The 22,499-nt window shown below is 42.0% G+C and overlaps 2 protein-coding genes across 5 annotated transcripts in view; both read left to right on the forward strand.

Annotated features, from left to right (window-relative positions):
• LOC307248117 (rho-associated protein kinase 2-like) overlaps positions 1–12,031 on the forward strand; it is a 33,928-nt gene extending 21,897 nt beyond the window's left edge. The window contains exons 16-34 of one of the 4 annotated variants that reach the window (XM_080024369.1): positions 426–532; positions 629–788; positions 1,325–1,485; positions 2,268–2,452; positions 2,882–2,951; positions 3,171–3,274; positions 4,437–4,623; positions 4,734–4,827; positions 5,218–5,312; positions 5,978–6,169; positions 6,964–7,132; positions 7,358–7,588; positions 8,529–8,596; positions 8,698–8,786; positions 9,195–9,273; positions 9,399–9,666; positions 9,765–10,119; positions 10,561–10,679; positions 11,379–12,031. In XM_080024369.1, the coding sequence (XP_079880495.1) occupies positions 426–532; positions 629–788; positions 1,325–1,485; positions 2,268–2,452; positions 2,882–2,951; positions 3,171–3,274; positions 4,437–4,623; positions 4,734–4,827; positions 5,218–5,312; positions 5,978–6,169; positions 6,964–7,132; positions 7,358–7,588; positions 8,529–8,596; positions 8,698–8,786; positions 9,195–9,273; positions 9,399–9,666; positions 9,765–10,119; positions 10,561–10,594 (2,648 nt within the window). In that variant the 3' untranslated portion in view covers positions 10,595–10,679; positions 11,379–12,031. Of the gene's footprint in view, positions 1–425; positions 533–628; positions 789–1,324; positions 1,486–2,267; positions 2,453–2,881; positions 2,952–3,170; positions 3,275–4,436; positions 4,624–4,733; positions 4,828–5,217; positions 5,313–5,977; positions 6,170–6,963; positions 7,133–7,357; positions 7,589–8,528; positions 8,597–8,697; positions 8,787–9,194; positions 9,274–9,398; positions 9,667–9,764; positions 10,120–10,560; positions 10,680–10,904; positions 10,963–11,378 lie in introns of those variants that run through there. The other 3 variants (XM_080024370.1, XM_080024371.1, XM_080024372.1) reach the window with 3 other exon arrangements.
• Positions 12,032–18,608: 6,577 nt separating this feature from the next.
• On the forward strand, positions 18,609–19,607 carry LOC307247186 (uncharacterized protein; the record flags this gene model as incomplete). The annotated part of the gene is made up of 1 exon (XM_080023274.1): positions 18,609–19,607. The coding sequence occupies one exon, from the start codon at positions 18,609–18,611 to the stop codon at positions 19,605–19,607; it is 999 nt and encodes a 332-aa protein (XP_079879400.1).
• Positions 19,608–22,499: the final 2,892 nt, after the last annotated feature.

The following is a 22,499-nucleotide window of genomic DNA, read 5'->3' on the forward strand; positions in this document are numbered from 1 at the left end:
CAGAGTAGGTGAATTACTGAGTCAGAGGGTACAGTGTAACAGGAGCCTGTTTGGATTGGTGTCTCCATGGTTTTGGACTTTTCCTTGTGGTAAAAGTGAGTTTAGGTGGAGCTGGTGACTTTAAGGGGGAAAATGTTCGTATGTTGTTTTGGTTCTTGAAGGAACATGTTGTCATTTAATGTTTTCACCTAGGTCTGTTTTAACGTGGCACCAGTTCTCAAAAAGGTATTGGCCTCTAATAGGAAGCCTGTGTTTTGCGGGGAAATTCACTGATTCAGTGGCCAACATACAGTAGCTGCCCTCTTGACATTGAATTTGAAATTGTCACGTTGTAGAGTCACGTTCAAGCAATAACCTTAATACCGGAGCCTCAAGCTTTCATTTCCTTTTTCCTTTTGTTCCCTGTTTCCTGTTTTCCATTTCAGGGCGTATCGGTGGCCTGGAAGAGGAGATCAAGGAGGTTAGAGCGTCTCTCCTCAAGGCCCAGGCCGAGAAGAAGCAGCTACAGCAAAGGATCACCGACCTGGAGAAGGTATTGTCAGAAGTTATTACATAGGACCGCATGGAAAGGGGGGGGGGGCATAATAAGCACTGCAGTGAATCTGAACCTGAACGACGCCCTCCACAGGAGAAGAGCAACCAGGAGATCGACCTGACGTTCAAGCTGAAGTCCCTCCAGCAGAGTCTGGAGCAGGAGGAGGCTGAGCACAAGGCCACCAGAGCCCGACTCGCCGACAAAAACAAGATCTACGAGTCCATCGAGGAGGCCAAGTCGGGGGCCTTGAAAGGTGAGTGGATAAAGGGGGGGGTGGTGGGGTGGCGGCAGCGGGAACCGGTCAAATCGAACAAAAGCTACTTTTGATACTGACATTGGAATGGCACGTTTCAGAAAGGGGTGGAGATTGTAGTTACCACGTTGATTATTTAAGCTTATTAAACATCGGTGGAATACTTGATTCTGATTGGTCAATAGCGGTAATCAGGGGTCAATTATTTCTGACTAATGACTGTTTTCACGGGAACTGTCTCAGCCTGGTTTTACGTCCTGTATTTCACTCCGCCAATGTGCAAATGTAAACACCAACTCTCTGCAACATCTTGCTTACATGCGACATAGAAACTACAATGGAAGACATGAATGTGGTCGTTTCAGAATTAATAACAGTCAATAGGTTTGTCATATGTATGGCAACATTTGTAGAATGAGCACCCCTCTATTTAGTGACTCTACCAGGTCAGACAAAAATCAAACAAAATGGCAAATATTTTGTTAATTCCCATTGACCCTGACCCTAACTTTGAGACCATCCTCCTCCCCATTCAGAGATGGAGCGCACCCTGCTGGAGGAGCGCGGCTCCAAGCAACAGGTGGAGGGCCAGCTGCTGCAGCTGGAGAAGGACCACTCCATGCTGGACCACGACTTCAAGCAGAGCCAGCACAGGGTGGAGGAGCTGCGAGCCCAGAAGGACAAGCTCACCGAGGAGGTGCAATGCCATTAAAATGTTTATACCAAGAGTGGAAACCTGGACAACCTTTGGTGTTTGTCAATGGGTCCCAAAGTCCTGGCTTCCATTACAATCCTCGGTGGAAAACAGTACATCTTCACTCAATGCCGGGCTGTAGGTTCATTGAGATATGACATAATATAATGCTTGAATTTTCAAAATCCCACACGAAGGAATCCAACTGAGAGGCCAAAACAAGTTTTCCAAAATAATCGCTTTAAAGAAAAAATTCCATTTTGAGTTTGAGGAATCTCCAAAATCAACAATATAGGGATGAAGAATAAAGAAAAGTATAACAAAAGAAACAATTAAAAAATAAATATATAAAAATAAATATAAAAAAAGAATATATATAATGTATATATGAAATGCTGTATAAAAATGTATTATATTTTTCTCTCTCAAATTGTGTATCATGGTATACTTAATACACCATATAAATTATAATTTATATTGTCTGTCTAAATCACAGGCTTGCTCACAGTCATCGTACACTTTTAATAGAAAAAGCAAACCCTCTCCTTCGCTTATATAAGAACTAAAATATGCTTAAAACCCACAACGACACAAAAAAACAAATGTGTTGTAAGTTACTAGGTAGTCATTGCAAATACCATTTTTATACATTCTTCTTGGTCTGTATATGTTTCTTACATTTTGTTTCACTTTTTTACTATTTACATTTTACTCTAGGCCTGATGATGATGATGATGATGATGATGATGATAATAAAGGCTCATGCTGACGTCCTCCCGTCGCAGGTGATGAGCGTGACGCTGCGTCTGGAGCAGGAGATGCAGAAGCGCAGCCTGAGCCAGAGCGACGTGAAGCTGCAGAGCCAGCAGGTGGCGCTGCTGCGCTCCTCCGAGAAGCAGCTGAAGCAGGAGCTCAACCACCTGCTGGACACCAAGCAGAGCCTGGAGAGACACAGCCAGGAGCTGCGCAGGTCGCTGTCTGTCTGATTAATATTCAGAACATTCTGCAATGCTTTTCAGTTATTAAAATTATGTAAAATATTATTCTTTCACCCAAAGCACACGCACAAAGAAGCTTTTAATGTGCTGCACTTTGAGGATGCACTAGAAAATATAAATTAAAAAAATAAAATAAATATATATATAATATATTTAAATATATTTTGGTCTTTGGGTCAGTTTGTAAAATTGCTTAGAATGCTAAAAGGCTATATTCCTGAGGTTTTCTCAGGTCAAAATGGAGAAATCGGGATGCACATGTTAAGTGAGAGAAAGCCTAAAAAATATTTATATTGGTACAATAAATGAACGCCATTTTCAGCGTAGTCATTGAATTATGGGGAAACGTATTTTTTCATTTGAAATTCACGATGAATGGTGGTGTTTGGTCTCCGACTTAGAGAGAAGCAGGAGGCGGATGGTCAGCTGAAGGAGCTAAAAGACCAACTGGAGACACAGCAGTACTTCACCGTAAGTCCATCCATTCCTCTATTCCATCATCCATCCATCTATTCATCATCCATCTATTCATGCATCCATCCACCCATATCTGCTATGTTGAGATCAGAACTCCACCTGTCATTTTATTGATCCGACTTCCTTCCTTTCCTTCCTTCTTCCTTTCTTTCTTCCTTTCTTTCTTTCTTTCTTTCTTTCTTTCTTTCTTTCTTTCTTTCTCTCCCTCCCAAGACGCTCTACAAGACGCAGATCCGTGAGCTGAAGGACGAGTGCGACGAGAGGAACAAGCTGTACCAGACGGCTCAGCAGAGGCTGGAGGAGTTTCAGGAGGAGAGGTACTGTAGGACACCTCCATCTGGACCACCGTCTGTCTAAAAAAAATATATTTTTTTAAATAAAATTTATTTATATATATATATATATATATATATATATATATATATATATATATATATATATATATATATATATATATATATATATACACATACACACATACACACATACACACACACACACACACACACAGCTAAGGTTTTGGGTGTTGATGGAGAAACTTGGACATCTCAAAAGGAATAAAAAGCTCTTTGTAAAACCTTTTTAAAACTAGGCTTACATTTTACACATATTTCACACTCTAATTTGGGATTTTATGTCTTTGAGTAATGGATAGTTTCTCGTTCTTTCAGGCTATAATTGCACAATTTAGCTGTGGCCTCGCCACATAAATCTCAAAAAGGATTATAGGATACAATGGATACTCTGGTTTTATTTCTGAAAAAGCCAAATTGGGACAGAATTAAAAAAAAAAAGTATTTAAGGTGCATCTCCATAGTTGTTTTGAAGCTAATGAGTTTTACTTGATTTGTGTTATCTTCAGTCAGTTTACATGTAAAATTGTACAGTAAATCAGGTACAGGTCATTCAAACATCATGTTCCGGCCATAACTAATTTATTTATGGTCCAATGGAGTCCCACGCTCACCGTTAACACACGACTCTATGGAGCACTCGGATTGGTCAATAGCGGGAATCAGCGGTCAGTTATTTCTGAATAGCAACCGCTGTCTGTTCATAATGACCGCTATCACCGGCAACCACTTCTCTGGCCTGGTTTTACGTCCTTCGTTTGACACAGCCTACATGCTCAAACTCACTCAAGCTGATGGCATCATCTTGTGACGCTACATAGAAACTGCAATTGAAGACTTAAGGGGACGAATGTGGATTTGTCCAATTTCCCATTAATACCAGTGAATAGGTTATTCATACTATGCTATGTTGTTACTGTGGACAATTTCTCATAGCGAAAACTCTATTCTTCCGTATTCTTTTATTTAGTAAGTAGCCGTGTAATATGCTTAAGAAAATGTTCAGCCAGCTGGGCATTATCACAAATGAACCCCCTTCAGGTTACAGCCAGTCGGTCATTATCGCAATGACCGACTGGCTGTCTGTAGTCCCTTGCTGATCGTAACCTCTGGCCCTCCTTCTCAGAGACTCAATGGCGGCCCAGCTGGAAGTCAGTCTGACCAAAGCCGACTCGGAGCAGCTGGCCCGCTCCATCGCAGAGGAGCAGTACTCCGACCTGGAGCGAGAGAAGATCATGAAGGAACTGGAGATCAAAGACATGATGGCCCGACACAAGCAGGAGCTGAGCGACAAGGAGGCCACCATCAGCTCGGTGAGGGGGCAAGAAATGGAAATCGCGGAGGTCTTTTAGTCAAACAATTAAGAACCCGTGAATAATAACGTACGAGGAACCCCCCCCCCCCACGTACTTTCCCCTCACAGTTGGAAGAGTCCAACCGCACCCTGACTGTGGACGTGGCGAACCTGGCCAACGAGAAGGAGGAGCTTAACAACCAACTCAAGGAAATGCAGCAACGTGAGTCGAGGTTACCTACGATGATAATACCCTGACCAAGATGCCACTGTTGGGTCCCATACAGTCAAAAAGAAGAGAAAAATTGAGCAAAAAGTTCAGTATTATGGACTTTAAAGATTTACTGTCTCTACTTCCAGGGGAGCTGAGCCATATGATCATATGATGAAGGCTTCATATGATGAAGCCTATACGTTCTAAATAATATTATAATATTATAATACAATAATATTGTTATAATATTATGTTTTTATATATATTATGTAATAATATTGTTTATTTGATATATTGAGATATTTGGACATAGACCCTGTAGTAATCCCAGAAAGCTCCCTCTCTGTATTGATTTGATTCTAATGTTTTTGTTTTTTTTACCTGTTCTGGAATTTCCAGAACTCCAGAGAGCCAAGGAGGGGGAGAAGCAGATGAGCTCCGTCAAGTACTCCTTTGAAAAGCAGCTTCAGAATGAGAGGACCCTAAAGATTCAGGTGAGGGTGGAGTTGCACAAGAATCATTAGTTTCACTTAATGGGATGTCAGGACAGGAGCAACAGTCCGAGACTGAGGCAAGGTCAGCTGGCTCCATGAATCATCATCAGTACAGTGCTAATAAAATAAAAACTCAGTGTGTCCAAAAATACAGGGGTTTAAACTTGTGTGATATACTATGTAAACGATAATGTACAGCCAGCCAGCGATTATCACAAAATAACCCCTGACAGTGTGATCCGGGTCTTGTACCACTCTGAAGGTTGTTGATTTTGGGGTTTTCTTTGTAATAATGACTGCTACTTACTCAATAAATTATTACATTGAGACAGAATATTAATTTGAAATTATTTGTATAACTCGTATCCCTAGTTTTAGAGTTTCCGCTGAGAAAAACAGTGTGAATTGGACATAATGTAACATAACATAATTGGACGTAATTATTCACGTCTTTAACTCTTCTATGGTTGTTTCTATGTTGCATCACAAGATGGCGCCACTCGCTAGTGTTACTATGTAGGCGGCAAGTGGTTGCTGTGACAACGGCTATTATTAAGAGACAGCGGTCATTACTCTGAAAATAACTGACGTGTGATATAATGTCTTTAAAGAGCATCATAATATCATTCCAAAATCTCCTAACAAAGCAACGTTCTGCCTCCCAGGCCGTCAACAAGCTGGCGGAGGTGATGAACCGGAGGGAAAGCGTGCGAGGCAGCGTCCACCGCGGCACCGAGACGGAGGTGCGGCGGAAGGAGAAGGAGAACAGGAAGCTGCAGCTGGAGCTTCGCTCGGAGCGGGAGAAGCTCAACAGCACCATCATCAAGTACCAGAGAGAGCTGAACGAGATGCAGGCGGTAAGTCGCAGAGTGATCTCCCACAGCGATAGCGTGCGCTTTGTAGTAATATGCTGACAGGTCAGATGTAAGGTCAATGTGGAATACCTTAATAAGTGTAGAATAGTTGTTTTTTTAAGTTATCCCTGTTATCGACCCACCCCTTGTGTAGTACGTAGGTAGGTTTCAGCCTTTTCTCCATACTGGACTTGCACCTCCATCAGGAGTTCAATGCAATCAATGGGGGACAAATTCACTATCTGCCTTTAGTGCTAAAACTCACTCCACATCCTGGCAAAGCAACACGATGCTACACCAGTCTGACTTTGTGAGTTTCAGGAGGAAAATTTGGTTTAATTGCTTGAGTCGCTGTTTGCTGGCACTATTTTCATTGCCGTGCCACAGTGCCCATGTTGCACCTAAATGGGTGACCTGCCGAAATGTGTGAGACTGCATATTTTCAACACATCTAGAATCTTTGTGTGCACAAATATGAGAAGATGATTGTTTGCGACAATAACATTAATAAGTAATTGACACACTATGCTCAATTAAAAAGGCCACAAATATTTTGACAACTTTCTTAAAAATGGTTATCTGTTAGTTCCTTGAGTTTGTAAAATGAGAGAAATGTAGGTGATATATAAAATGTCTGTTTTTCTCTTGGTTATTGCACTCCTCTAAAACCAGCCAGCAGTCATCTTCAGCGTCACACAATTGCTATTGCAATAGCTACTGCTGCGTGAGACTATTTGAAAATGTCTATGATATCCTTAATTTTAAACTGTGGTTAATGTTGTTATCCACTTTTCCAGGTGATCGCGGACGAGAGCCAGGTCCGTCTGGAGCTGCAGATGGCACTGGACAGCAAGGACAGCGACATCGAGCAGCTGCGGTGCCAGCTCACCACCCTCAGCGTGCACTCACTGGACTCCACCAGCATCAGCAGCGGCAACGACCTGGACGGGGACGACGGATTCCCAGGTACCGTGGAAAAGCTCTCGCTATGTGGGGCATCTGTGTGATCTCTTACCCTGCGCTTTTTCTCCCTCTCTTTCAGTTGATTCAGTTGAGACGTTTTCACTCCTTGTTCTACTTCCTTGTTTCCGGCCAGTTATATTTCTGACCTTTTCCATCTATCCTTTCCGCTTGTTCTCCACGTCTTTTTTTCCCTTATTTCACCCTCTCCTTTGCGCTCTATGGGCGCAGTGCGCATCACTCACTCGCACACCTCCGAATCCATGTCGTTCACCTATCAGCGCACGCACAAGTCGGTCAGCATCGGCACGCGGCCCATCCTCCGCTCCGCCCGCACGGTCTTTGACTCCGACTCCAACTCTGACTCTGAAGAGGAAGACGAAGACGAAGGAGGTGTTGGGCAGGACAGCCACCGCCCCTTGGCCCTCACCTACCATCAGCCCACAGAGCCTGAGCGTGCAGGTGACCCTGCATGGCGTGGGGTGGCAACAAAAACTGCATTTTCCCTTTCAAAAGTGTGGAATACAACTTTGAGCTGTGAATAGACGAATAATCTATTTTTTTTTTTTTTTGTTATGGTAAAGGAATTACTTCCAATTTTGAATATATCTCCTGTTCTGGATTGAAGTGAAACTCGCCCCTTGGCTCTGGTTTACACTTAAAAGAGTCCAGTTTACTGTGGTGCAAGGAAGTATTTGAACCTTGCATTTCTGCATAAATCTGACCTAGAATGTGATCAGATCTTCATTTACCTGATAAAAATGGATAAAGAGAACCAAATGAAACATTATACCTCATTTATTTATTGAGAAAAATGATCAATCACTTTCTACCGCCACTGTCACCCCTACTAAGCACTTACTCACTCTTCATCTTTGCTCCTGTTCTTCCGTTTTTTTTAAGTGAGATTACATGTGTCAAACAAGCATCTCAAACATTGGTACTAAATTGTTGGAACCATTGATTTCAAGAACAGTTAGGTTTAAATAAAGGTATTACACTGCTCAGTGGAAGACTCGATTCTGATTGGACGAAAACAGCAATCAGAGGCGAGTTATTTCTGAATAACAACCGCTGTCTGTTCATAATAGCCATTGTCATTGTCCTACATAATAATGATAATGCTAGCTAATGGCGACTGGGAGGAATTCATGAAACAACCTCATTGCTCCACGGTGATGCTTGGCGATTGGTGTTACTCCTAACTCTCAGGAATGCAGAGACATGTTCTTTTGTCATCCTCTTCTGAAGCATTGTTTGCATGACACGAAGTGTGTTTGAACATGTGCCAACCAAGCTTCAAAACACTTAAATCCACCTTTCATTCCCTCCTAATGTTAAAAGAACAAGGAGGAACCCCTTTTTTCATTGGCACCTTCCTGTTTCCATCCTTTTCCCATAGACGCCCGGCTAGAAGGTTGGCTGGCGCTCCCCGCCAAGAACTCTAAGAGATTTGGATGGGACAGAAAGGTAATATTCCAATCTCTACCCCCATTTCCCATTACCATATGGTCAATTATCCCCCCTTCATTGACTGTTTCATCCCTTGTTTTACCTTTCCTTCCAACCAGTATGTGGTAGTGAGCAGCAAGAAGATCCTGTTCTACAACAGTGAGCTGGATCGGGAACAGTCCAACCCGTTTATGACACTGGATATCGAGTGAGTCATTCCGACACCTGCGTCTGCAGTTCTCCTCGTTGATGCCTTTTATTGAAATGCAAAAGCAAGCGTTGCAAGCCACCCTCTGGGTTATGTTTTATTCAATTGGATTAGATTGTGGGAGATTTTAGAACCATTAATTCGAGCCGCTTCAAGTATACGGGCTGTAGAATTGTTGTGAGGCCTTCGCTGACTTATTATCTTGGCCAAGTTGGTTTAAAAAGCCAACACGTTTCAACCAAAAAAGGTCTTTGTCAGGGGATGTCAAAGTGCTTAGAACGCCTTTCGAGACCTTTTTAAAATTAAACCCATTCTTCTATAAGCAAATACTACTACTTTTACGTGTTTTTCTCCACGCCAACAGTCCTAATACCGATTTGAAGTTTCTCATACCTCTCCCTCGTACAGTAAACTGTTCCATGTGCGACCGGTAACTCAAACCGACGTGTACCGCGCTGACGCTAAAGAAATTCCCAGGATATTCCAGGTGAGCTTTATAAAATGTTCCCAGGTCTGACTCATTAATGGACCCTCCTGTTTCCCTTTGTGTTGACCCCATCAAGTGGTTGGCCTGTTTGCTACGAAGCAACCTTTCCATTCGTTTTTCTCCAGATCTTGTATGCCAACGAAGGCGAGAGCAAACGGGACCAGGAGTTTGCTCCGGAGCCGCTGCCGCTGGGTGAGCGCCCAACCTACATTGGCCACAAGGGCCACGAGTTCATCCCAACACTCTACCACTTCCCGTCCAACTGCGAGGCGTGCACACGGCCGCTGTGGAACGTCTTCCGGCCACCCCCGGCCCTTGAGTGCCGCCGTTGCCACACCAAGTGCCACAAAGACCACTTGGACCGCAAGGAGGAGGTCATCGCACCCTGCAAGGGTCAGTGTGGGACATGTGTTTGTTGTGCACACCGCTTGGGTTCGAGTGGCACAATGATCAGCTTTGCCCTTTTTGTGTTCTTTTTTGGTCATCTACAGTAAACTATGACATGTCGTCTGCGAAAGAGATGATCCTGCTGGCCGGCACCCAGGAGGACCAGCAGCGCTGGGTCACCCGGCTCATCAAACGAGTCCCCAGGAAGCAGTCGACAGGAAGCCCCGCCTCCACGAACCACGGCCAGGGCCACGCCCCAGAGCCTGTGTCGCGCTCCTCCCCGCGCCTCTCACCGCGCCAGTCCCCAAGGAGCTCCCCCCACATGTCCACCCACCGCGGAGCCATCAAGGTCCAGCACATCCGGCAGCAGCAGCAGCAGCAGCAGCAGCAGCAGCAGCAGCAGCAGCAGCAACAACAGCAGCAACAGCAGCAGCAACAGCAGCCTGCGGGCAAGCCCAGGTGAGGGATTTGACATTTAATGTGCTTTTTAATTTCAAATTACATTGTTGTTTTCACATAAATAAAGCTTCCCATTCATTATCCCATGCTCCGTTGCTAGTAGGGGATAGGTATTGTGTTTACCTTGCTAAACAATGTGCTATTTAGTACAGTAGAAAAACTGCTGCAGTATGTAATCCAACTAATGTAGTGCTTCATCATACAAAAACATACAACCGGACTCAAATATCCACAGGCTAATTCTCTGAGCATCATCACTTCAGCCCAAGTCAATAATACTGGTGTCAATGATTTCAACTCTGCCTTTAACCTGTGATATATTTTTTTAAACTAAGCCTTATGTCCACCCTACGAGCAGTTTGCTCCCACTCATGAACGCCAAATGAGATATTTGGTAGTCTTGAGTATTGACACAACCCTAAACTGACTGTCGTCCCTCAGCACCGGCCCCATGCTCCGTATCATCCTCCACTGACCTCCCCCACCAAACCCCTCAAACCCCTCTACCACCACTACACCTACGACCCTCACCATTCTCGTATCTCTCGCACTAGGAGGCTGTAAGTAGCCGATCTGACCTGTGGCAACGTCCGCCTGTTTGTGTCATATCGTGCTTATTAACCCACCCACCTCAAACTCCATGGCTTCTTTGTTGAACTAACGGCTAATTACCTCATAGACTGAACTGCTCCATGCCGCCCCCGGGTGAGCGAGCCATGTATTGCAGCTAATGATGTTGTACCGCAATGACCACGGTTGACCCCTTGGTTTGAATACTGTTTCAGATTGCTTGAGTTGGGCCTAAAAGGCTGGAATTGGTCGTTGGATGATGACGATGATGACAATATTTTCTTCTGAGGAAGGGGAGGGGTAAAGGGGAGGAAAGAGGGTAAATAATGCACCCAAAATGCACCTTGGTGACATGTGTGCGTTTGCAGTTTTATAGGAAGCCTCAGATGCACGCTCTGTTTGGAGTTCAGTTTTAAAGTTGGAGTTGGAAGTTTTTGACAGTTTGTTCATTGTGTCGGTTTTGGTAATGGAAACATTTTTCTTGTGCATTGTGTGTCTGTGTGTGTGTGTGTGTGTGTGTGTGTGTGTGTGTGTGTGTGTGTGTGTGTGTGTGTGTGTGTGTGTGTGTGTGTGTGTGTGTGTGTGTGTGTGTGTGTGTGTGTGTGTGTGTGTGTGTCGTGCATTTAAAGCGTTGACTTGTTGTTTCCAGCACTCTCACTAAATCCCCATTCGTTCTCTCTACTTCACAGTTAACCTCTGGCAGCGCAAGGATGTCTTTTTTTTTTTGGTTTGCTTTTTTTTTTTTGTGGGGGGGGTTCTCCTTTCTGCTGATTCCCTGGACCTGAACTGCAGAAATGCCAACAGCAGAAAGCAACAGATACTCGGACGGATACTGGATTTGGTCCTGGAAATCGTGGGGGGGGGGGTGGGGGGTGTCATGGTACCAGAATAACACAAACAGTGTTCATCTGCTCCGTGATATAGACGGAAGGACCTCGGCCAGGAAAAACAGAGCGCTGAAACGTTTCTGAAACGTGAATGCCTTCTCCATTAACCAGGACAGATATGACATTTTATCATGTTTTCAGATATGCCGAAGTAATGACATTATTAGGTCTAAGCGTGCAGACGTTTGTATGTACAGTATGAGTTTTCTGATGATACCAAATATAACTGCACATGTAATGTATTCCTGACCTGTAAATGTATGAATGAAATTATATTTTTAAAGAGTCAGACAGTATTGAATCGAAGTCGGTTTTTTCTGACATTTTAGAGGACGTGTATGAGCTGATGAGCTAAAAATTCTTCAATGTAAGGAATTACACAGTACCAAATAATGTGAACAGAAGATTTTCCTTTTGTCATTCTTGCCAAAGCCCAATAAATTGTAATACACAGACATGGAACAGTTTTTATTTATATATACACATATACGTGTGTGCATGCGTGCGTGCGTGTGCTTGCGCGCGTGATGGAAACATTCCTTTGAGATTCTGGTCCATGTTGACATGATTGCATCACACAATTCCTGCAGATTTGTCAGCTGCACCTTCATGCTGAGAATATCCCGTTCTATTACATTCCAAAGGTGTTCTATTGTATTCAGATCCAGTGACTAGGAAGGAAACTTGACAACATTGAACTCATTGTTCATGAAACCAGCTTGAGGTGACTTTTGCTTTGTGACATGGTTCATTATCATGCTGGAAGTAGCCATGTGACGATGGGTAAACTGTGGTCATGAAGGGGTGCACATGGTTACCAACAATACTCGAATAGGGTGTGGAATTCAAGCGAGTGTGTCAAAAGAAAAAAATCAACACACCATTACACAACCTTCACCCACTTGGACTGTTGACACAAGGCAGGTTGGGTCCATAGATTCATGCTGTTGGCATCAATTCTGACCCTACCATCTGTGTGCCTCAGCAGAAATCGAGATTCATCAGACCAGGCTACGTTTTTCCAGTTTTGGTGAGCCTGTGCTCACTGCACCCTCAGCTATTTGTTCTTGGCTGACAGAAGTGGAACCTGACGTGGTCTTCTGCTGTTGTAGCCCATCCGCCTCAAGGTGCGACGCGTTGTGCATTCTGAGATGTTTTTCTGCTCACCACAGTTGTACAGAGTAGTTATCTGATTTACCGTAGCCTCTCTGTCAGCTCGAACCAGTCTGGCCATTTTCCGTTGACCTCTCTCATCATCAAGGCATTTTCATCTGCAGAATTGCCGCTCACCGGATGTTTTTTATTTTTTGCACCATTCTGAGTAAACTCGACTGTTTGAGAGAGATCCTCAAATCAGCCCATCTTGCACCAACAATCATGAAACGGTTGAAAACACTGAGATCACATTTTTCCCCATTCTGATGGTTGATATGAACATTAACTGAAGCTGCTGACCTGTATCTCCAGGATTTTATGCATTGCACTGCTGCCACATGATTGGTTGATTAGATAATCGCATAAATAAGTAGGTGTACAGGTGTTCCTAATAGTTCAGTGAGTGTATACACAGTATATCATACAAATAATGAAAAAAAAAAAAATGCTTTGTGTGTGATATGTTTCATCTCGCAATTAAAATTATTGACAAATATTCAGCCTTTAATATACTTCTGGGGATTTTTCCACCAATGCTGTGCCACCAATGTTTCCACATGTATTTCTTCTGTTATGATTTATTTAAAACAAATCCACTTTTTTTTTTTTTTTTTTGAGCCATCAAAATTAGTCAAACCTTTGCTTATTGTGATCTTTTCATGTTCAACTCCTTTGAATGTTAAATCATCCATCCATCCATCCATCCATTTTTCCCCAGCTGATTTCTGTTCTTGATCTTGGGGAGATTAAATCCTAGGTATTTTATTTAAGTCTTAGTAAATTCCCCATCCATTTTCTCATCATCCAAGTCAGCTTTTCTTTACACCTGGTTAATGCCGCTCCAATAGGATGCTCGATGTCAGTTTTTTTTAATTTTTATTTTTTTACGTATCCATGGTATCCTATAGTATCTAAGCCAACTTTGTTAAGAAACAGATCCATGGCAGCACTGGTGAAACAAAAGACTTACAACAAAATAACAACAATTAACGTCACTAATTTTTGATTCAATATTGTACAATAGATGAAGAAAAATGATCCTCAATATATTATTATTTTGATTGTCCGTTTAAACGGAGGAGCAGATAGATAGATAGATGGCAGCAAAACAACAGGCAATAACAATGTAATAAAATGAAAATAGAAAATTGGCCATATACAATAAACTTATAAAAATGAAATGGAGAAATTTGCCAATATAGAATAAATAAACAGTGAACAAAGAAAATTAACACAAGAAAACATTGCAATATAGATTAAACCTAAAAAATAACAAAGGTTAACAGAAAAATTAACAATAAAAAATAAACCTAAAAATAATCAAGAACAAATTGGCATTATACAATAAACCAAGAATTAACAAACCATAAACCTCTGTATCAACAATTCAACAAATAAAATCTGTTTCAAATCCATCCCCCACCCATTCAAAAAATAAGTGAAGAGAAGAAGAAGGGAAGCGTTACTCTCAAATGCAGTGGCGGGCTGTGAATTTTACACCTAAGCCTTCAGTGGTGTCCTACCTAAATCAATCCACCTGTTAATATCATCATTATGACACCATGCTTACAGACACCATCAATATTATACAGAAACGCAGTAGAATAGGACGTTGCATCACAGACAGGTATTTTAGCAAGAATAGCAAGAATAAATGCCATTATTAAAGCAACCTAATTAACACAATTAGACGGGTTTCCTTTCACTGCAGTCAGAGCTGCGGCACATATATACAGTATATAGCAGAAGCATCAATATTAACCTGATATGATGAAAAAATGACAAAAATAAAGCTTTGAGGCCCCTTGACTCAGTACTAAATTTAGTTCATGTGCATAGCAGTGAATGAATAAGGCCATAGGTGCCCTCTCCTTAACTTTAGCCTGCACTCCATTTAGTCCACATGACATGACAGGTGCGCCATCGTAACACCTTGCCACAACTTTATCCAGACATTCATTTTCCTCCAAGAAACGGACAATAACAGCTGCGACAAAGGTGCTTTATTAATCCCCCTTTTTATCTCTTCTCCCATCACTTCAGCAGTAGCAGACATCAGGTCCTTTAGTATTTTTCCTGACGTTCCACAAAACACTTTGTTAGTGGACAGGTAATAATGTAAGTCGCTGTTGTTCTCAGCAAGAAAAGAAAGAAGCTCCAAATAGTTGCCTCTATCGGTGGATTCAACGCCTTCATCATGTCCCCGAAATGAAAGTTCTTGTTTACCCAAATATATGACACAATCGATCGGTCCTTTCAATATTTCCCTATTTTTCTTCACCTTTTCGTCGTGGAGTTCCGTTTCCCGGTGCACTTGTTGGTTGAGCTGCTGGTCCACTCGTGTTTCCCCGAACGTTTTCAAAGGCACCGTCGCTTGTAGGTGTCCGGCCGTGCTTTGGTGTCTCGTCGCTTGCCTTGGTCAGACAACTCAAGTTTGCAAACCCAATGTGGCTCCAACACCAAGTCCATTCGGTGCAAATAACAGACATTCACAGGACACAATCAAAGGACGGGAAACGCCTGCTGGGTGGCTCTGGTGTCGCCAACTCGAAATCTGGTTGGTTAAAGGAAGCTTCGATGCCATTGATTTTAAGTTACAAGCGCCCGCACTGTTGATCCTGAAGGCCTCAAGGCAGATTTCGTTGACATGGCAACACATGATGGAGGAAATATGATTGGATAAAAGCTCTAACGTAAACATACCCTACTGGAAGCAGCGTAAACAAGAGAAAAGCTATCAAATGAAGATAATAAATATTTGGGAATAATTAAATGAAGTTTTTTAGACATTTTGTCTAAAAATTTAATAGACATTTTGGAATATTTAATACAAATTCATGAAAATAAATATATTAAAATGCAAGTGTGATTCTGATAGTGTTTAGGCCAGCAGAGAAGGCCTTGCTGGCCCGGACGGCCCACCACTGCTCAAATGTGAGAGAGTAAAAATGTATATTAACTCAATCGCCTTATAGCACAGAAAAAGCATTTTTAATCGGTTGGAAGTGAAGTATACAAACACTCATTGGATGCAAAAAGTAAACATTTCAAGGTGTCAAAGTACAAGCTGCTATACTTACTGGAAAAACACATTGTCATAACAACAAAAACAGGTATTTACTATTAATGCAGAGTCGATTTCATTGCAGCTGGGTTGTTCAGGCCACAGTTCAGAGTCCCTGCTGAGGCGAGCGGAGGAGGAAAGACTCCGGGAGCGAGGCCGCTTGGCTGTGGAGTGTCCTGAGACCACACCACACACACCAGAGCTGGGAAAACCCACTCCTGGCGATGATAATCACCTCTGGATTGGGATGGAGAAAAATAAATACTCACTACTAACCATGGGGCGAGTAGTGAATACTGTACCTGCAATACCCTTTTCCCATGCAAAACATTCTTTATTTAAAAATTATACGACAAGAAATAACATCACCCTCAAAATAAGAGCTTCATTGTTTATTATGTATTCCATCGTATTTTGAGCAAATGTATTCATGACAATTGATTGGAGTTAATCTGTTTTTGCCCTCACATCACCTGCCTACACCATATCGCAATTATACAGATAGTTAGCATAAAAAAAACAAAACCTTAACAGTCTAAAAGAAGAAAGAAAAAGAAGAAAAAACACTGTACAGAATATAGAAGATGTGTTGCACAAGATATGCACAAGATAAATTAAACAGCTATACTAGGGGCTAAGTGGCAGTATATGATTGCTCATATTGCTGTGTATTTAAATATTGATGGAGTATTCTGTATGGATGAAAAAATATATGTATACAATATAAAATAACGGACGAGTAGAATTACAGTGTTTTTAATGAATTAAGTTATTACAATATTATTAAAATGTTATGACAATACTATTACAAAATATCTAAAGTTCCTGGCTTTAAGCCCTTTCCCTCCATGGAAAGCTGCCTTTATGCTTCATTAGTACTTTTTTTTAAATGATCTTTATCTTTACTGTAGCGTAGGAGAATGGCTACAAGTTGAACATTACATTGAACACAATTCAAAAAATCTCAGGGCGGTTTATTTTAAGAAAGGCTGATCTGTGCATCGCAAGGGCAGGAGAAAGTGAGTGGGCTCAACTGAAATAAATCTTTTAAAACACCCTAAAGCAAACTGGCACTCATCATACATAATGGAGTGAAGGTTTGTGGTCCATAGCTTCGCCCAGGAACTCTGCAGGATGTTCCCCGTCCTCGATATTTCTGCATAAGTCATCAACGCACCATCATGTGCCCGCTTGAATGTATGTTAAAACCTCTATCTTCTTAACATCTGAACTACTTGAAGGTAGTGAATACAGCACGCCAGCCTCCTCATCCTCCATCTGTTTCCAACACAGTGGCCATTGACACCCGGCCGCATTAGCCTCTGGCTGTTTTTCATCCAATAGTTTCCCCGCCTGACTTTCTGCACATACTGCACAACACGGGAGCCTCGGTGACCTTGGGGGGAGTTGGTCTCAGAGAGTTCCCAACTTAGAGAATCAGAATCCGGGGACACTTTGATGGTCTCCATGGCTGAGGACCACCCGAGGGTCGCAGCTTTGCTCAAGGAGCTGGTACCCTGTCCCAAAGACTGCTGCCCTACCTGCAGAGCTCAGCCTGCACCCCCTGCTCTGCTGATCTGCATGACAGATCTTACACTGGTTTTGAAAGGGGTTTCTATGCCCTGGAGCAACCTGGAACTGAATTACAACAATTACAATAGCTAGGTTAACTTCCTTGGGAGTCTGAATTTAATAGGCGCTCCCTGGATCAGCAAGGAAAACACAAGCTTACTATGGAGAAATTGGGATTGAACATTGTTTGTTTTGTATCTTTGTATTGATAGTGGGACTCTTGAACACCAACTAATCATGCCAATAATTAGAGGCAAGCAAGTCAATAATGCAGTTGTGTGTGTGTGTGTGTGTGTGTGTGTGTGTGTGTGTGTGTGTGTGTGTGTGTGTTTGCTGGAGCTGTCAGAAAAAAAGTCGTATTGAGTCCGTGACACGAGGCAAAAGTCTTTCTTCTTATTGACGTTTTGCTGAGATCCATGTTTGCCGACTCAGTGTGCTGAGCTTGGGAAAATGATGTAGAAGTTCAAAAGGCTTGCACAACTCGCCTGTACAATTATCGATGGATATACTGTATATTCAAAGTACGATGGTGTTTCAACCAAATGGCCACAAATGTTCTGGAGGAGGCCACTTGGCCGAAACTTGAACATGCTGTGATCACTTAACCATCTAAATGATCTAAATATGCTGCTACAAAGAGAGGGAGGGATCATCTCTGTGTGTTTGTCCCGATTCCCCTCTGCCAAAAAATCCAAAGTACAAAATAGTACAAACACAGAGGAACATTGGAATAATCCATCCAATGCTTGAACTTGAAAAAAGTCCCCCTAAAAATATATTCTAGAAAGATCGGTATATCTTCGCATTCAAGACTGTGGAGAGAGGATTTAACTCGAAAAGAAACTGAAGAGGAAAAAAATTGCATTTGAAGATCCATGGCTTTCCGTACAGGTTTACAGTATGTCAGACAGGTTTTTGGAACTGTCTGTCCTTGACTATTGACTGTGTAGTGACTGGTCTTTGTTTGCTGAATAAATAGTGACTATTAGGGGTGATGAGCTCTCCAAATAACCAAGTATTTTGCAAATGAGGAGAAGCAGCTAGAAGGATCGGTTTGACTGCTATTCATTCCCATTTGGATAGTAAGTTTGATTTTCATTCTTATTTTTTTACTATTGGGAAAAGTTTGATTACTCTTATACTCATTTGATTTATACCCATCATACTTTCCAAGAGTATGAGTTTAAGAATTGGTGTTAGTGTTTGATCATCTCAATCTCCTCTCCCTTTCCCTCCTAGCTATGGACGCCTGGTTAACCCTGGCATTCCTGTGCTTGGCATGCTGTTGCCATGGGACTCTGGCTTGTCCAGCGCTGTGCAAATGCTACCTCAGGAGAGCCGAGGTGGTCTGCTCCGAGGCCCCCCTGGCAGAGTTCCCCTCCGAGGGTCTCCCTGCCAACACCACCCAGTTGACCATCCAGTACACCAACATCACCTCCATCTCTGGGCACCACCTAAGCGCCGTGCCACTCTTGGAAGGCCTGCACTTATACAGCAACAACCTGAAGAACCTTTCCTCCGATCTCCTCCAGGGGGTTCCCCGCCTGCACACCCTGGATCTCACGGGAAACAAACTGGCCGACATGCCTCTCAAGGTCTTCCACCACGCTCCACTCACCAGCCTGGTCCTCAAGAACAACCTGATTGAGAAGGCGGATCCTGAGTGGCTCCCCGACAACAGCAGCCTGACCTGGCTGGATTTATCCGGAAACCGTTTAAGTGGAGTCCCTTCAGCCCTACTTCAAAAGCTGCCGCGTCTGGAGAACCTTGACCTCTCCTACAACCAACTGGAGAAGATCACCCCAAAATCGCTGGATCCGCTGGCCAAACTCGAGCGACTCAACCTGCAGCACAACAAGCTCAGCAGCCTGCACCCCTTGATGTTCCAGAGCACCCGCAACCTCACGCACCTCTTCCTCCCAGAGAATCGTCTGGAGAAGCTCTCTCCGAGCCTCTTCCATGGACTGGACAAACTCAAGGTCCTCAGTTTGGACGACAACCAGCTGCGGTTTGTCCAACCGGAGCTACTGGACCAGTTGCTTTCTTTGGAAGAGGAAGGGCTGGATCTGACCGTGAACCCCTGGCTGTGTGACCAGAAGGTGGAGTACCTGTGGAGATGGCTCCAGAAGAACAAGGAGAAGGCTTTCCTGGTGGACACCGTCAGATGTGCTCAGCCCCAGACTCTAGCCGGGCGCTCAGTTGTATCACTGACACAGAGTGAACTAAACCTAGAGTCCTAACTTATCTGAGGCTCTTTGCCATTGTGATATGAGAGGAGATGAACCATATTCTTTGACTGTTTTGCCTTATTTTGAATTCACGTAAGCAATGATGTTTTCTTTTTTCACAAATGAAATGTTTCCCCAAGCTATTTAAAGGCTTTAAAGGGGAAGGGGCTATTCACATGGCTGGTATAAATGATTCCATAAGTCTAGGATCAATAAATGTTTTTCTTTAGGTTTTTCCAAACTGCCAGACACTCACATCATAACACCAGGGTTGAAATAACAGGGACCAAAGAAAAAATGTCCAGATTTCTTTGCGGTTGAAGTGAATGACAGAATGGGTAGAATAGATAGGGCTGCAGCAGAGCACAGCCTGTTTGAAGAGATGTTCCATTTGCTGGGATTTGTTTGCCTTTTGCAACGTTTTCTACCCACGCATCGCTCACCAGTAAAAACAAACACCAGCAACGTATAAATGAAGAGCAACAGTATCGGAGCGTGGCTGAGGAAAGAGTATGTATGTACATTGAGATTATTTATCTCTGGAAAACATCATACAATAAATCAGTTTTGAATATCCTCACAATCCAGTGTCATTATTCCCTAATACTTTTTGTATTTACGTGTTAACAGCCTTTATTAATAGCCATTATTCTCTTACATTTAGGTAGTCCTTATCTTCTGGACTGGCCTGCACAGTGTGTACACTATGCTTTCCCTCTGTTTTGTTTCACGCAGTGCTGTAAAGAAGAACCTCTTCCTCCTCCTTGTTCCTTGTTTTGCTGGCTGGTGGCCGTTGTCATGACATTTTGGAGGTTCTGGTGCTGTCCAGTTGATTGCCCCTGTACCGTTTTGGGTATTGTGGCAGGGGTTTGTAGCCGACGTAACCTCACACATTGTCCTTTTGGCGGGTCACTCACCTCACGACTGAACTTGGCTATCCATCCAGTCAACAACAGCTGCACAACGCGGAGTCGGTAACCCTGGTTCAGCTACGGGTACCAAACACACCAAACATATTGAAATGTGACTGAAAAAAAGTTGATAAATAACTAATCATTTGGGTCCTAAAAACCCAATATATATACAACAAACCCAAATTAAATACCCCAAAAGATAAGATATTACAGGGAAATGTGTTTTTTTTTTATGTCTGCTTTTGATAATTCTAATAATTTCAAACTGAATTGAACGACTTCCTCTTTAACATCCACTATTAATATTACAATTTAAATCTATAATTTTGTGGAATTTTTATTTTTATTTTTATATTCTTTGTCTCAATCTCAAGTCAATGACCTAATGCTTTACTTACTGTCAGGCCACTGGGTGGGGCAATTTACAAAAAAAAAAAAAAATGCAGTGATCTTTAATAGACAGGGTGCCTAATTAAAAAAACAGAACAAAACAAAAAAACATCACAATCTGCTTTGTAAATAAATACAATGGATTCAAATAAAATTACTTAATATGGACCCCAATTCAATGATAACAGACAAATGTATTTAATTGGACAAAACAAGGTTGTAAATATTATTGAAGAGAAAAACACCTCCACCTCATATGTTACAGTGTTATTTTTATCTTGATCTTTTTTTTTTATTTCTTTTTTTTTTTTTTACCATATAATGATGTTGCCCTCTTTTAATGATGTGGATCATGTGGGAGTGTGTGTGGGCAGTAGAAATGGCTGAGGTTCCAGCTGGTCATCTCTCTCTCTCTCTCTCTCTCTCTCTCTCTCTCTCTCTTTCCCTCTCTCTATCTCTGTTTCATTTTTCTCTCCTTTGTCGGTGGTGTTTGCTGTGGCTCTGCATGCCCACGGGCCCAGCTGCAGGAAGCCTTCATCACTGCCCGTGGCATTATTATTTATGACTCTTATAAAGCATAATAAATGTCGCCTTATCCAGGTTACTTATGAAAATTAAACCTTGGGTTTTTTTCATGTTTCTTACACAGCAAAGCAAATCATTTCTTTATCTGCTTATAATCAGTGTGCAATGTTTAATGCGCCTCCAAATAAGACATTCCATCTAATAGCAGATAGCTGTTATTGTAAAAAAAAAAAAATTATAATAAATATTATAATTTGTATTATTATTATTAATTATCATTAATAACAATAAATATAGCTGCAGGCAGCAATACACTGGGTCCAGTTTATTCCTTCTAGGCACGTGTTACATTTTTTATTTTTTTGTGTAATGCAGAGAAATCTACTGAACTTAGAAACATAATGTAGTTACGTCCATGTAATTCCATGAATCCAACTTTCATGTCATTAGGTAGGAGGTGTTTCCATTTCAACCAGACGTCAACCATTGATTTTAAGTTTTAATGTGACATACTGTAAGTGTTGTATGTGATAGGTCAGTTCGAAAAAACGGTTCTTAATAACTGAGTTCAGTCTCACTCAGTTAGTTTCACTCGTAATGTTGTTTGTAAGTTGTAAAGTCGAATAATTAGGAAATTTGGTTGAATTTTCATCTAAATCGATCCACATACGGAGCAGAAAAAATTACCACACGTAACAACTTCATAATGACAGTCATTGGTATGTTTTAAGTAAATTCCTTTTTCCATTTTACATTGTGGCTTATATTGTGTAATATTTCAACCATTTGTTATGTCTATATTTGAATATTTGTAGACCTAGTACATTTGCTGCCGCTTGTATTTCAAGCCTAGCCCAACTTCCAACGTATTTCATTTGTGATAATTGTTAATCATTTTTAACAGATAACCAGTCATGTCTTCAATAATTACTGTACAAATTGAAGTTGTCTTACATGTGTTTCACTATCATAAGTCTAATTTTCCTGTGATTTTCTTCATTTTCAGTTTCAAATAATAATGCTCTAAAGAAGCAGTTATCATCGGACACAATGGATTTTCTTTTACAAGGGTCAC

The sequence above is a fragment of the Zeus faber genome, assembly GCF_960531495.2.
Source record: "Zeus faber genome assembly, chromosome: 2".
NCBI classification, from domain to species: domain Eukaryota; kingdom Metazoa; phylum Chordata; class Actinopteri; order Zeiformes; family Zeidae; genus Zeus; species Zeus faber.